This window comes from Trachurus japonicus, chromosome 9 (assembly GCF_045865225.1).
Source record: "Trachurus japonicus isolate A0001 chromosome 9, Traja_1.0".
NCBI lineage: Eukaryota > Metazoa > Chordata > Actinopteri > Carangiformes > Carangidae > Trachurus > Trachurus japonicus.
The window spans coordinates 10,684,271-10,696,770 of NC_140915.1; the positions used below are offsets into that span (position 1 = coordinate 10,684,271).

The following is a 12,500-nucleotide window of genomic DNA, read 5'->3' on the forward strand; positions in this document are numbered from 1 at the left end:
CCGCGGTGCTGCTAAGTGCCCTGATGGCCCGCGGCGCTGTGGACGGCCTAAATACCGGTGTAATTGTCTGCTCAGGGCTCAAGCACCTTTGTAATGTGTTGTACAACACCACCATTAACACCGGCCTGGGGCTGTGGAGACATTAAATGGCCGGGGCTGTGTAGTTTATGTCCTCTTCTCCTCACACTCTATTCCTCTCTCTCTCTCTCTCACACACACACTGTCCAGCTTTTAGAGCCTTGAAATGAAAGGAAATGATTCCTCCGACTTCTGCTTCATCTTTATATCTACCTTTTTTTTTTAATATATATATAATCATCTGACTTCAGTTTGTCTTTCTGTCTCATGAACTGTATGGAGCCACCGTCTCTATAAACCAGAATGATAATAGTAATAATAGCAATAATCCATTTTATATATAGACCACTCCTCTAAACTCACATAACAGAGAGATGATGTCTCTCCTCACCGTCCTGACGGTCCAGGTAAAACGTCCTCCAGCAGCAGCAGCAGCAGCAGTGATTAGTTTGTGTTTGTGCTGCACTATTCATTACAATGTACAGTAATAGAGATCACAATATGGGCAGGTGTAATATTTACCTTATGATAAAAGGTTTAAAGACCCAACAAAAAGGTTTTTAATTTAAAACTAAAACCAAACATGACCATTCACACTGAAATTTCAATATCTGCCCATATAATAGCACTATAATATTTTTTTTCTGAGTTTTGTCTCTCAGGTCAATACAAGTGTCTAACCATCTCACATTTGGAGGCGATATACCTTTTGAAATGCAGCTTTTTAATTAATTAAGAAGATGCAAACTACATGTAATAACAACAGTGCATTTGAAGCAAGTTATTGTAACTGTAATATGGTATTTGTTTATTTCTCATGATTACATAGAGTTAATTAGCATTAACTAAAAGAAACTGCAAAATAAACATATTAATGAATATTTATCTAACCAATCAGCAGCTTTACTGCACTTAATCTGCATATAAATGACCTCTTCATACTCTGAATATATCACACTGACGTCTCCTTAAGTCTCAGTGTATAAAACAAACTTGGTTAGTTACGGTGCATTCCTACCTAATCGTGCTCTTGTAGTCACTTTCCTCGCCTTGTTTTGAGCGGCGGTGGTGCGGCATGGATTGACAAATGATGTTGCCTTGGCAGCTCTCTGAAACAGCTGAACGACTTGGATAAACACATTTGGCAGCTTTAGCACCCGCGGGAGGCGTCCTCCTTTCCATAGCAATATATTTCATTCTTCCTGTGTCCTTTACTTTGGCATTTTTCTTACCCTGTCGACTCACAATGAATCTCTTGTTTAAAACGCAATGATAGAAAAGTCCCCGCAAATATTGATCGGCCCGCCTCGGCTCATTATTGCATATCCATAACTTTTCGACGGACCGCGTCAAAAAGCCCAACGATAGACTGACAGGCCATTTTGTGAGTTGATGGGGCACAGTAGCCGAAATGGAGATTTAGCATAGGGACGGTGGCCGTGTCACGCCTCCCCGGCGGTCGTCTTCACTGGGGACAGATTGGTTAACAATGCAGGAGCAGAGGTTCCTCTCTGCTTAATTAGCCTTTGACCCCGACACTGATGCCTTATGTCAGCCTGCGATGGCCGCACCACTCACTTCAGCTCTATAGCAAACCAATAATGAGCATTTAAGTGCTTTTCCGACCCCCCCCTCACCTCCACCCATCTCCCACCCCCTGCCTGTAATGGCTTCATAAGAGACTGCATCCCTTTGAACAACTGTCTCAACAGCTCCTCACGGCCGCAGTGAGAATGAGAAATATGCGGAATATTTACCTGCGCCGCACGCGTTAAAACGAAACGTCTTCTATTCATGATAATGCAAAAGCTATTATTTGACTCTTTATTCATTTTTCTGATCAAGGTGTTTGATGTGGCTTGAAATTAGCAGCAGCAGCAGCAGCTCAGGCTTCGCCACCGAGCTTCTTGTAAGACAGTTGTAGTTCAGTTTAGGCACTTGTGGTGTTTTCCCTTATGTTGTAGAAGCAGCAGTGACATTTCAGACGCCTTAACTTTTGGGTTAAAACTACATTTAGTTGGTTTTAGGATCTGGATGATGTGTCAAACTTCAGATAACTGACTCATTGGCCAGTGTTGTCATGTTTACATAAACACACATTTTCTTGCTATGATCCCTCAAATAGGGTTAAAACACTTGGAGCAAATACGTACTAGAGGCTCAACATCTTAACATCTATTCTATTCAAAATGGCCTCAGTGCAGAACTGAGTAAAATCTTGGAAAATTCTTGATGTTGCATTCACGTGAAATCGGGCAGACGTCAGACAGACAACAGACGCTGCATGTAACAGGATAAACAAGCGTCTTTGTAAACAAGTGGTCCGCCAGCACGAGGCAAAACAATACAGGCGTGACAATATGTTGTCATGGTGATGTTGTATTGTTTACCTGACCCATGTTTTATCATCTTTCTCTCGTGGAGTAAAATGACATCCGGTTGGTTTGCCGAAGGCCGTCTTCCTGACTGCACCTGAATGCAACATCAGTGCCTCCGTCCTTCCTCACACTACACAGTGGTGACAGTTTTAACAGGCCGAGCCGACAGCTCCGCTGAGTTTCCGTGGTTACCTACGGTCACGCTGCCACTCAACGTAAAAAATGGCGATGCAACATGGCCGCCTCGGTTCGGTGCGTCGCCCATTTATGTATTTGTAACGACTTGTAACAACTCATTCTAAGGTACGAGAAAGCTTTCATTTGTATGCGGCTAGTGATGCGCAGGCCGGGTTTTTTTCCAACCCGCGGGTCCCGCATCTATGAAGTATTTTGACCCGCCCCAGCCCGCCCCGCACCACCGTATCTATTTTCACAACCTGCCCCGACCCGCCCCGCTGCTATTAAACGTCAGACAGCGGCCTTTTTTACTTTGAAAGGGCAGACAGAGGCGCTGTGTTGCCGGTAGCTTGTCAGTGTGGACTGTGGAGCTCATGAGGAGTGAGAGAGTCACAGTGCAGCGTGCAGCAGCCGCGGTGGCCGCCGCCTCTCGTCCTCCCCAGTCCCTGCTCTCAGTGAAACCAACCCCGCTCTGCTGATGCGCCCAGCCGCCGTCTCATCCGGTTCCCTCACACCTCCGCCGGCTTTCCCGTCAACATCAGCGCGGCCCTGATAACACACTCTGGACTTCATCGTCAGTTTTTTTAATGACCCGCCCCGACCCGCACCGCAAATAAAGTAAAGATTTCTTGACCCGCACCGCCCCGCCCCGCGGGCTGACCCGCGGGACCCGCGGGCTACGGGTCAGCCCGCGCATCACTAGTATGCGGGTGTGATTCCACTTCAGTGAAATACGTATTCATGAAAGCAATATTTGATTTTTGCTAATAAAAAGCCAAATAAGTTACATACTGGGGCTTTATGGAGGGTTAAAACTTTATTCCAGACTTAAGTCAATGTGTATCATAATGGAAATGTGTTGAAACAACAACAGGTAGGGACCACGGGTGTTGGTTTGTTACGCCATCGTCGTTGCAACTTCACGTTCAGCGTTTGGTAAATTAAGAGTCATCCAGGGGAAAAGCCAGTGATTTGAAGCAGAGGGTGAAGGTCTGAGGTGTGAACATCAGCTGAGTGGCCTGAAGCCTCCACCGTTCACTGCTCTGTATTTAAAGCCTGTCTGCTCTTTGACTGAGTTTTCTGCACCATTAAGTCCTGCTGCTGCTGGGCTGATGATGAGGAGCCAGACACCACAGAGAGCGGAGCGTCCGTCTCTACAAGGGGGTTGTCCTCAGTTGGACACACATGGGACCCTTTCAAACTGGCCAGGGACGTTTTTTTTTTTTTTTTCTTTTCTATTGGACACAGCTCGTATCATTTTAATGGGAGCCATTTAATCCCAGGCCAACCTTGTCATGTGACAGGCAACTCTTCACTCTTGAAGATTGAATTTCCATTCCCCTCTGATATTAGCGCTCCTGCCTGTCCCTGGACGCCGCCCAGTCCGACACATTCAGAAGAGTTGTCCTATAAATAACTTGCTGCAGCTGGTGCATCAAACGTCGTTACACCAACAAGTATAGAAACATTTAGATCCACTCAAGGTCCACTTACTGTGTTTTTCCCCCCAAGATATGATAAGAGCAGCTGAGGATGCTGGTCCCAAGGAGAGGAGGCGAGGACCGATACATCTAAACAGCTATTAGTTGAATTCTGATCAGTTTTAATGAAATTTAATGAAAAATGTAATGAAATTTAATGATTTCATGAAATTTAATGAAAAAACATCTGATACAGAATATAGATACTCTACATCAGACTCAAAATAATAACAACATACAGAAATGAAACACAAATACTGTATACCAACCCATACATAATATCACTTAAATACATTTAGTTTTGGCACCAGATGGATTCGATTGACTCTGAAATCCTGACATTTTCTCTACCGCCATTGATTGACATTGATGATATCTAAGATTTCTTTATTTTCCCGTGAAATACACAACTTGGTGCAACGGCAGAGCATTTCTGAACAATTGAATTCTGATCAGATTTGGTATACGATTGACTTTGGTATCCTGATATTTTCTCCTCCGCCATTGATGTTGATGTTTTTGTTGTAAGTGAAATATCAAAGATTTCCTTTTTTTCTGTGAAATATCACAACTTCCTCTTGAAGTTGAGAAGATTTAAGATAAAATGAGATTTCAGCCGTATTAAGATTGAATTGTTTACCTGCAGGATCTGTGACACTTACCTTTTGGTAATTACTCATTGTCCCGTCCGTGTTAGTTCAGATATTAATGTTTCCCACAGGATAAATCTCACTAACCTTTTTTGACTTGTGTTAGTTAAGATACTTTTAAAAGCTTGAAAACCAATAAATCTTGTGATCTGATTGGCCATGACATCTATCTACTGCATTAACGGGAAATTATAATATCCCTGCAAATTGTCAGTGTGACATATATATAATTTCATTTACTGGGGGGATTGTGAGAAACTCCAGTACAGTGTGTCTGTGTGTGTGTGTGTGTGTGTGTGTGTGTGTGTGTGTGTGTGTGTGTGTGTGTGTGTGTGTGTGCGTATGTGCCCCTGTGCGTGTGTGTGTGTGTGTTTACTTAAGTGTTATCTACCCCTATGACCCTTGTGTACGGTGGATGAGTGTAGAGTATGAAACCCACAGAGAGCTTATCCTCACTGGATCAGACTGAATTACCATCTCCTCTCACATCTGGGCTTTTGTTCCCCTCTTTGGCAGCAGCAGAAATGATTGCACCTCCCTCCCTCTCTCCCCTCCTCCCTCCTCCCTCTCTGAACAGGACAAGTGGGAGGTTAAAAAAGCTTCCTTTTGTTATTCCACACAAAGACTGTTTAATAGTTTGGAAATCTTATATAGAGTGCTGAGTGACTGGGAAAAGGGCAAAAGTTCATCCAGGATTGTAAACTCTCTCTCTCTCTCTCTCTCTCAGCACCTACAGCAGGTAAAGCCAGCTTTGTTACAACATAAAAAACTAAAAACTAAACTCATTTTTCACTGTATTAGATTAGTGGTCATTTAAATATATATACATGTTTATAACAGCTTCCATTTAACACATTGGCTAGAAAACTCAAAAGATCTCATCTACTGTACCTGGGATAAAACGTAAAATATGGGGCAGGTAGCGGGAAAAATAACAACTTTTGAAAAATGTCAGACAGTATTTGAAGTAAAAACTTTAAATGTATCCTTAACCGTAACTCAAATGAGCAACATGTCTGATAAAGGACTTGTTCTCTAAATCAGTGTTACTTCGCTGTAGTTTTAAGGCCTTGTTCACACTGCCACTCCAAATCAAACTTTTATCACATCTAAATTCTATCTAGTTGGATTTCTTTGACAGTCTGAACAGCCACAAACCACATGAGACCACAAATCTGATTTAAACTACATCCGGCGGTGGTTTCAAATGTGATTCTGATCGGATTTGTTTCAATCTGAACATCTCGGTTGCTCAAACAGGATTTCAAAGTGTCTTCTGCGTCACTCGCAACGCAGCATGTGGATAAGACACGCACAGATCTGATCACTTCCTGTATGTATGTGGACTGTTGGTCCATAAAACCAGATTTTGATCAGGTTTTGCAAGTAGTGTAGGACTCTAAGGTGAGTTAAACTCCTTTGCCAGGAATTAAATCAGCAATACAACCTCTGTATGGTGTACATCCTGGACAGATATCAAAATAACAAACAGAAAAAGCACATTTTGTTGTCAGTACGGAGTCTCTTTCCATTTAAAGTGACTTTAATTAAAACTTTCAGTGAATTAACACCCAACTCAGCAGCTACCCTCAAAGCTTTTACCTTTCTGGACATTACATCCTGTCTTAAAAATTCGAATCACCGCGAACCAATTCTCATTGGCCATAGTTTAACGCACAGTGAAAAACCTGGTCAACATATAGTAGGGGATGATTGCAGAATGCAGTTACACTGAAGTCAGTTCATGACATATCAGGGCTGAGATTAGTCCAATAATTAATTAGTATGGTGATAAGTTATTGATTTGTCAAGTGAAAATGACAAATATAATGTGGATACAGCTTCTCACAAGGATTTGTGATGTGAGGATTTACTTAATTTCATATTTTAATACATATATTGGCATTTACCATTAAAGCAGAAGTAAGCAATTCGGTCGTTTTGGCTAACTTCCTGTCAGCTGATGGAGTTATCAGTCCCCGCCCTCGTCCCTACGTCACCACATTCACGCGCATCCCTTGGCTGCACACACAGAGAGGACCGCCCCTTTATGCCGTTCTCTCTCCTCATTGGATAAAGGTTGTAGGATACAAGGAAAGTTTTCTCCTCGGCTTACAGCAGAGCAGAGTGACTGACAGACCCGTGTTTCGGACCAAACGCTCTATATAAGTGATTGCTGTCGGAAGATATAACTATTTAAGACTTATATTAACACAAACATTCCGCTTACTTCCGCTTTAAATCCAGTTTTCACTTTAGTTAGTTAATCTGCCATAAAATAAAAATAAAAATACTCAATAGATCTAAGGAATGTCAAAAAAAATTCCAATGGAAAATCTGTGAATTATCTAATTTTGGAGCCTGGAATGAAACTAAATGACATCACAATTAATTGATAGTTGCCAATTTTGTTTCCTGTTGATTGATTAAGATCTGCTGCTTAATTTTTGAAAATGATTAGTATAATTTAGTTGCAGGCTGCAGTGTGATTAACAGGTAGTTGACGGCTAATGGGGGGAACAAGTCTTTGTGCTGTTTCAGACATTAATCTGGATTAAGCAGCAGAGCAGCAGAGGACGGTGGGATGCAGCAGCAGCAGCAGCAGACATGTTGTACCACCACGGTGCGTCGTGATTTAACGTCCCCAGTGAAACTAACACGTCCAGTTGCTTCCAGCCTTTAATTACATCATAGATTTCCTGCTGATGAACAGACAGAGAATTAACAGTGAACGGGCTAATTCACAACCCCCCCCATCCCCTCCACCTCCACCTCCACCTCCACCACCCACTCAGGCGTTGTTATTGCTGTACAAGTAGATCACTGAGGGATGAAAGAGGAGAAGAGAAAAAAAAAAAACAAGCTGGGCGCACTTAGCTACACAAACATTAGTATTAACGATTGAACTGCCAGTTTGGAATTGGTGACAAACTGCAGACGGGCAAAAAATTGGAGTCCGAAACCAATCAGGAAGTTAATGAGGAGAAAAATTACTCCACATTTCTCCTCCCACCACCGCTGAGGAGAGAGAGAGAGAGAGAGAGATGGGCCAATCAAAACAGAGGATTCTGGGAAACAGAACTGGACATCAGCTCTTGTTTATGTTAATGTTTCCCCCATCAGAAGGTCATGTAGGGTCAAACTGCGTAAGGGACAGTTTCTATAATCAGAAATTTTAAATGTAGGAACAGAGATTATAGATTTTTTTTTGATATTTCATGAGGGTTGCTATTTTATAAATTCATCATTTGATCATCAGAAGACAGTAAAAATCAATTAGATTTAAGGAGCTGCTCTCAGTTTTGCATTTTTGTTAAGAAAAAAAAAAACTTTACTGTAGTTGAATAGTTGATTTAATTCCTTCTGATCGATGTCTCTCTCTCTGCTGTATCAAGGATCCCAGATTCCTGTTTGTTTCTTTTCCTCTGATGATATTCATTCAGGTTTAGGGCTGAGCATCAAACTTAAAGGAGAATTCCAGTCTTTTTCTAAGTTAACTAAGTTAACTCTACAGCTCTAGGTCCCCGAGTGCGACCATAGGAAAAAATCCGAGAAAAATATGTGCAGACCGGACCTTGCTCTCCTCCTGCTGGCTGCACTACACTGCAGTTAAACAGCGAAGTAATGGGGGCAGTTCTTCTAACCGTGACTTTGGCCTCTATAATGCTCAAATATCACTAAAATGCTTTGCAACATCCACCAGTTCCTTACCACACATAAACTCCGTTAATATGAGAGAGCAGTGTTAACTGTGTGTTTTTATCACGTAGCTCTGTTTACTCTAGCTTCCTGGGTAGACCTTACAAGTCGACTGTCGAGTTCAGGACTGTTTCCATATGATCAAAGACAAAAATGCGAGGAAAACATGGATTTAGGAGGAAAAAATTATTTTGGATGGGAAAAAAAGCATCAATGTGAATCAGTTTTTTCCTGTGCGATTACAGCTTTGTCGTTGTGATTACAATGTTATTGGTGCGATCACAGTATTATTGGTGCAATTACATTGTTATTGGTACGATCACAGTATTATTGGTGCAATTACATTGTTATTGGTGCGAGGGGGGGTTGGGTCTTTTAACACTGTAAAGCACTTTGTGTTGCATTTTTATATGTATGAAAGGTGCTATACAAATAAATAAAGTTTGAAGTTATTGGTGCAGTTACATTGTTATTGGTGCAATCACAGTATTATTGGTGCAGTTACATTGTTATTGGTGCAATCACAGTATTATTGGTGCAGTTACATTGTTATTGGTACAATCACAGTATTATTGGTGCAATCACAGTATTATTGGTGCGATCACAGTATTATTGGTGCGATCACAGTATTATTGGTGCAATCACAGTATTATTGATGCAGTTACATTGTTATTGGTGCAATCACAGTATTATTGGTGCGATCACAGTATTATTGGTGCAATCACAGTATTATTGGTGCAGTTACATTGTTATTGGTACGATCACAGTATTATTGGTGCGATCACAGTATTATTGGTGCAATCACAGTATTATTGATGCAGTTACATTGTTATTGGTGCAATCACAGTATTATTGGTGCGATCACAGTATTATTGGTGCAATCACAGTATTATTGGTGCAGTTACATTGTTATTGGTACGATCACAATTTTATTGCTATGATCACATTGTTACTGGTGCAGTTACATTGTTATTGGTGCGATCACATTGTTATTGGTGCGATCACAGTATTATTGGTGTGGTCACATTGTTATTGGTGCGTTCATAGTTTTCTTTTTGCGATTAAACTGTTATTGGTGCGATCACAGTTTTCTTGTTGCGATCACATTGTTGTTGGTGTTATTATTGGTGCCATCACAACATTATTGGTGCGATCACAGTGTTATTGGTGTGTGTGCAGCAGCTGTAGAACCAGTGTTAAAATGGGACGGCTGCTCTGATCTCTCGTGTTCATGGTAAAAGCTCTAATACTTTTCTTTAGTGTTCACCCTGTTCCCTCTTTGCTGACTGATTCAATTTGCTATAAATCTCGAGCTTTGCTAAGAATCATTTTTACTGTACGGTCGTATTTATATTGGGTGAATACAGCAGTGCTAACACAGAGGACCATTTGTTCTGCGGCGCTGATGATACGACTCTTTTGCTCTTTTGTCTGTCGCAGTCTAGTATTTCTCTTCCCCTTTTTATTTACTCTCCTTACAGTGCAAAGACAGTTTTTATTTTATGCGTGCTGCTGTACTGTCTACCTACACCAGGCAATATGAATTCATCATATTAATGACTTTGAGGAGTATCCAGGGGGAAGATTTGTAAGCTGGAGAGCCCGGGGAAGATTTGATCTCTCTACTCTCCAAACAAACACATTTTGTAAGAGCCCAGTTTGTGAAGACGTTGAGAGGACGACACACAACGATCCTACAACAGCTTCTCCTTTCTTATCTGCCCCTTTAGGTGTGTCATGCAATTTTTTTCCTCATTGTTTAACTCATGTATCTGATGGGATTCAGCAGTACTCAGAACATTTTTATTATCACTACAGCTTTGGTTGATTTATGTGGTTACAGGACTCACGTTTCTCAACAAAAAGAAAAAGAAAAAACAGTCCGATGCAAATGTCCACTTTGTAAAATGACTTCAGTTTGTGTGTTTTGTGTTTTTTTTTATTTCAGTTTTTCATCGTGCAATCTAAATTATAGTATTAATAACCATAATAATTTTATTATTATATATTATTTTCATTAGGGGTGGAATGGTTCACAAAAACCACAGTTCGGTTCGGTTCATGGTTTTGTGGTCGTGGTTTTCGTTTCGTTTCGGTATACGTTGATTGTTGGGAAAATGCAGCTCACGGCTCTGCTCCGCCGTTCTGAAAATAGCTTGCACCGACAATTAAAGGTAACGAACCAACTAATTGACTATAGGGATTGAGTTTGAGTTTATTTATTTAGCACACATTTAAATTCAATGGTGCAAGGAGGGAACGAAGCCGGTTGGCTTGTACATAAGTTCCACCCCTATAACAAATTACAGCAAGACAAATTTCAATGGCTAACAAATAAACATAGGAAAAAAAAGAGATAAAGTGCATACATAATCAATGTTATATGAGCAAAATGAACCGAAATGAGAAAAAAATAAAGAGATAAAGTGCAAAGTGATTCAGTAACAAATAGAGACAATAGAGATAAGGTACAGAAAATGAATTAATTGAACTCATAAAGAGACAAAGTAAGGATGTGGGATATGGAGAGAGCGAAAGAGAGAGAGGAAAGAGCGGGAAATTCAAGAGAAGTTGAGATGTATTTTTAACTGCTTTTTAAAAAGTGAATAAGAAGAAATGGATCTTAATGAAGGAGGTAGTCCATTCCAAAACATAGGACCTCTGTAAGTCATATTAAACTGATGGTGTGATGTGCGGCAATGGCAACGGGCCAAAATGTTGAACTATCCCTTTAATGTCTCAGCTGGTTCTTTCATTTCCAGTTCCTCTCTGACCGGGCCTACTGTATGTTTTCTGTCTCGTCCCTGCAGCCTTCTCGTCCAGCAGCGTCGTCGCCGGCCACGACTCCACCGTGACCTGCGTGTCCATCACCTCCCTGGCCAACTCCGTCGTCCAGGCCGAGGCCGTCAGCGACACGGCCAGCTTCGCCAACGGCAACGCTGACGCCACCGAGTAAAGCTACAGCTAAGGACACGAGATACAAGTTGTTCTTGAAAAACGGTTTAATTCCAGTTCACTGTTAGTTCAGACTTCTCTGTTTCTGTTCAAACGGCACGTGAACCTCGACTGTATCAATGAGATCACAGGATGTTTTTTTTTTGTATTTTCAGTTCATTTCTAATGTCAAAGCTGTTAAATGTTTTGTTGAAGTGAGTTCGCAGCAGAGAAATTACTGGAAAAGTACAAAAAATAAGATGCTTAAATTCACAAGTAACAAATGTTACACTCTATTTTCCTAAAACTGGACGCAAACTGAGATTTTTTTCGACAAACTGAGCCTTCTCAAGCACTTTATCAGAAAATATAAGTGAAATTTGGCCGGCGTCAACGTGTGCCTTAAATTCATGTCACTTTAACCTGATTGAAATGAACTTGGCGCAATAATCAATATATTTGTTACCTTATCTTTTTTAAATTGACTAAAAACATCGACCCCACCTCTCTCAGTACTCTCTGTTTTGGTGTTTAGCACATTGAAAGTCGCCACAGTTGGACTAAATTTAAGTCTGAGCTGCACCAATCTTCTTCATAACGGATTAGTTAATGACAAAAAAATATACAAGTTGACTATTTTGATAACTAATTAATCGTTTTAAACATTTTTCTCAAGACAAAAGCTGACAAATATTTGCCACTAAGACATTTGAAAAATATCAGCTTCCACGTTTGAGCAAGATTTTTTATATATACATAAATATATATTTTTATAGACAAAGCAATTAATAGATAAAAAGAAAAAAAATCAACAGATTCTCGCTCTTAAAACTCAGAGGCTGCTCTTCAAAACGATCCCTTGATCAGGCACTTTTAATGGAAGCTAATGGCGACCCGAAATTCACAGTGTTGATTCGTTACAGCAACAAAAACATGGAGTTTAGTACGAAAGAGGACAAAACTGATAAAACCAAGTTACTGTAATGTCAAATCTACTTTGATCTGTAAACGTCCAATATGATCAGGAGGAGGAGAAACAAACGCCTGGACTTTGTTTTAAGACAAAACCTGAGAAATTTTAAGTGACACATTCTCATTAAGAT

The 12,500-nt window shown here is 40.7% G+C and overlaps 1 protein-coding gene across 1 annotated transcript in view; it reads left to right on the forward strand.

Moving 5' to 3' along the window:
• dmrt1 (doublesex and mab-3 related transcription factor 1) overlaps positions 1-11,419 on the forward strand; it is a 41,077-nt gene extending 29,658 nt beyond the window's left edge. The window contains exon 5 of the mRNA XM_085785903.1: positions 11,274-11,419. Within this exon, the coding sequence (XP_085642029.1) occupies positions 11,274-11,419 (146 nt within the window). The remainder of the gene's footprint in view (positions 1-11,273) is intronic.
• Positions 11,420-12,500: the final 1,081 nt, after the last annotated feature.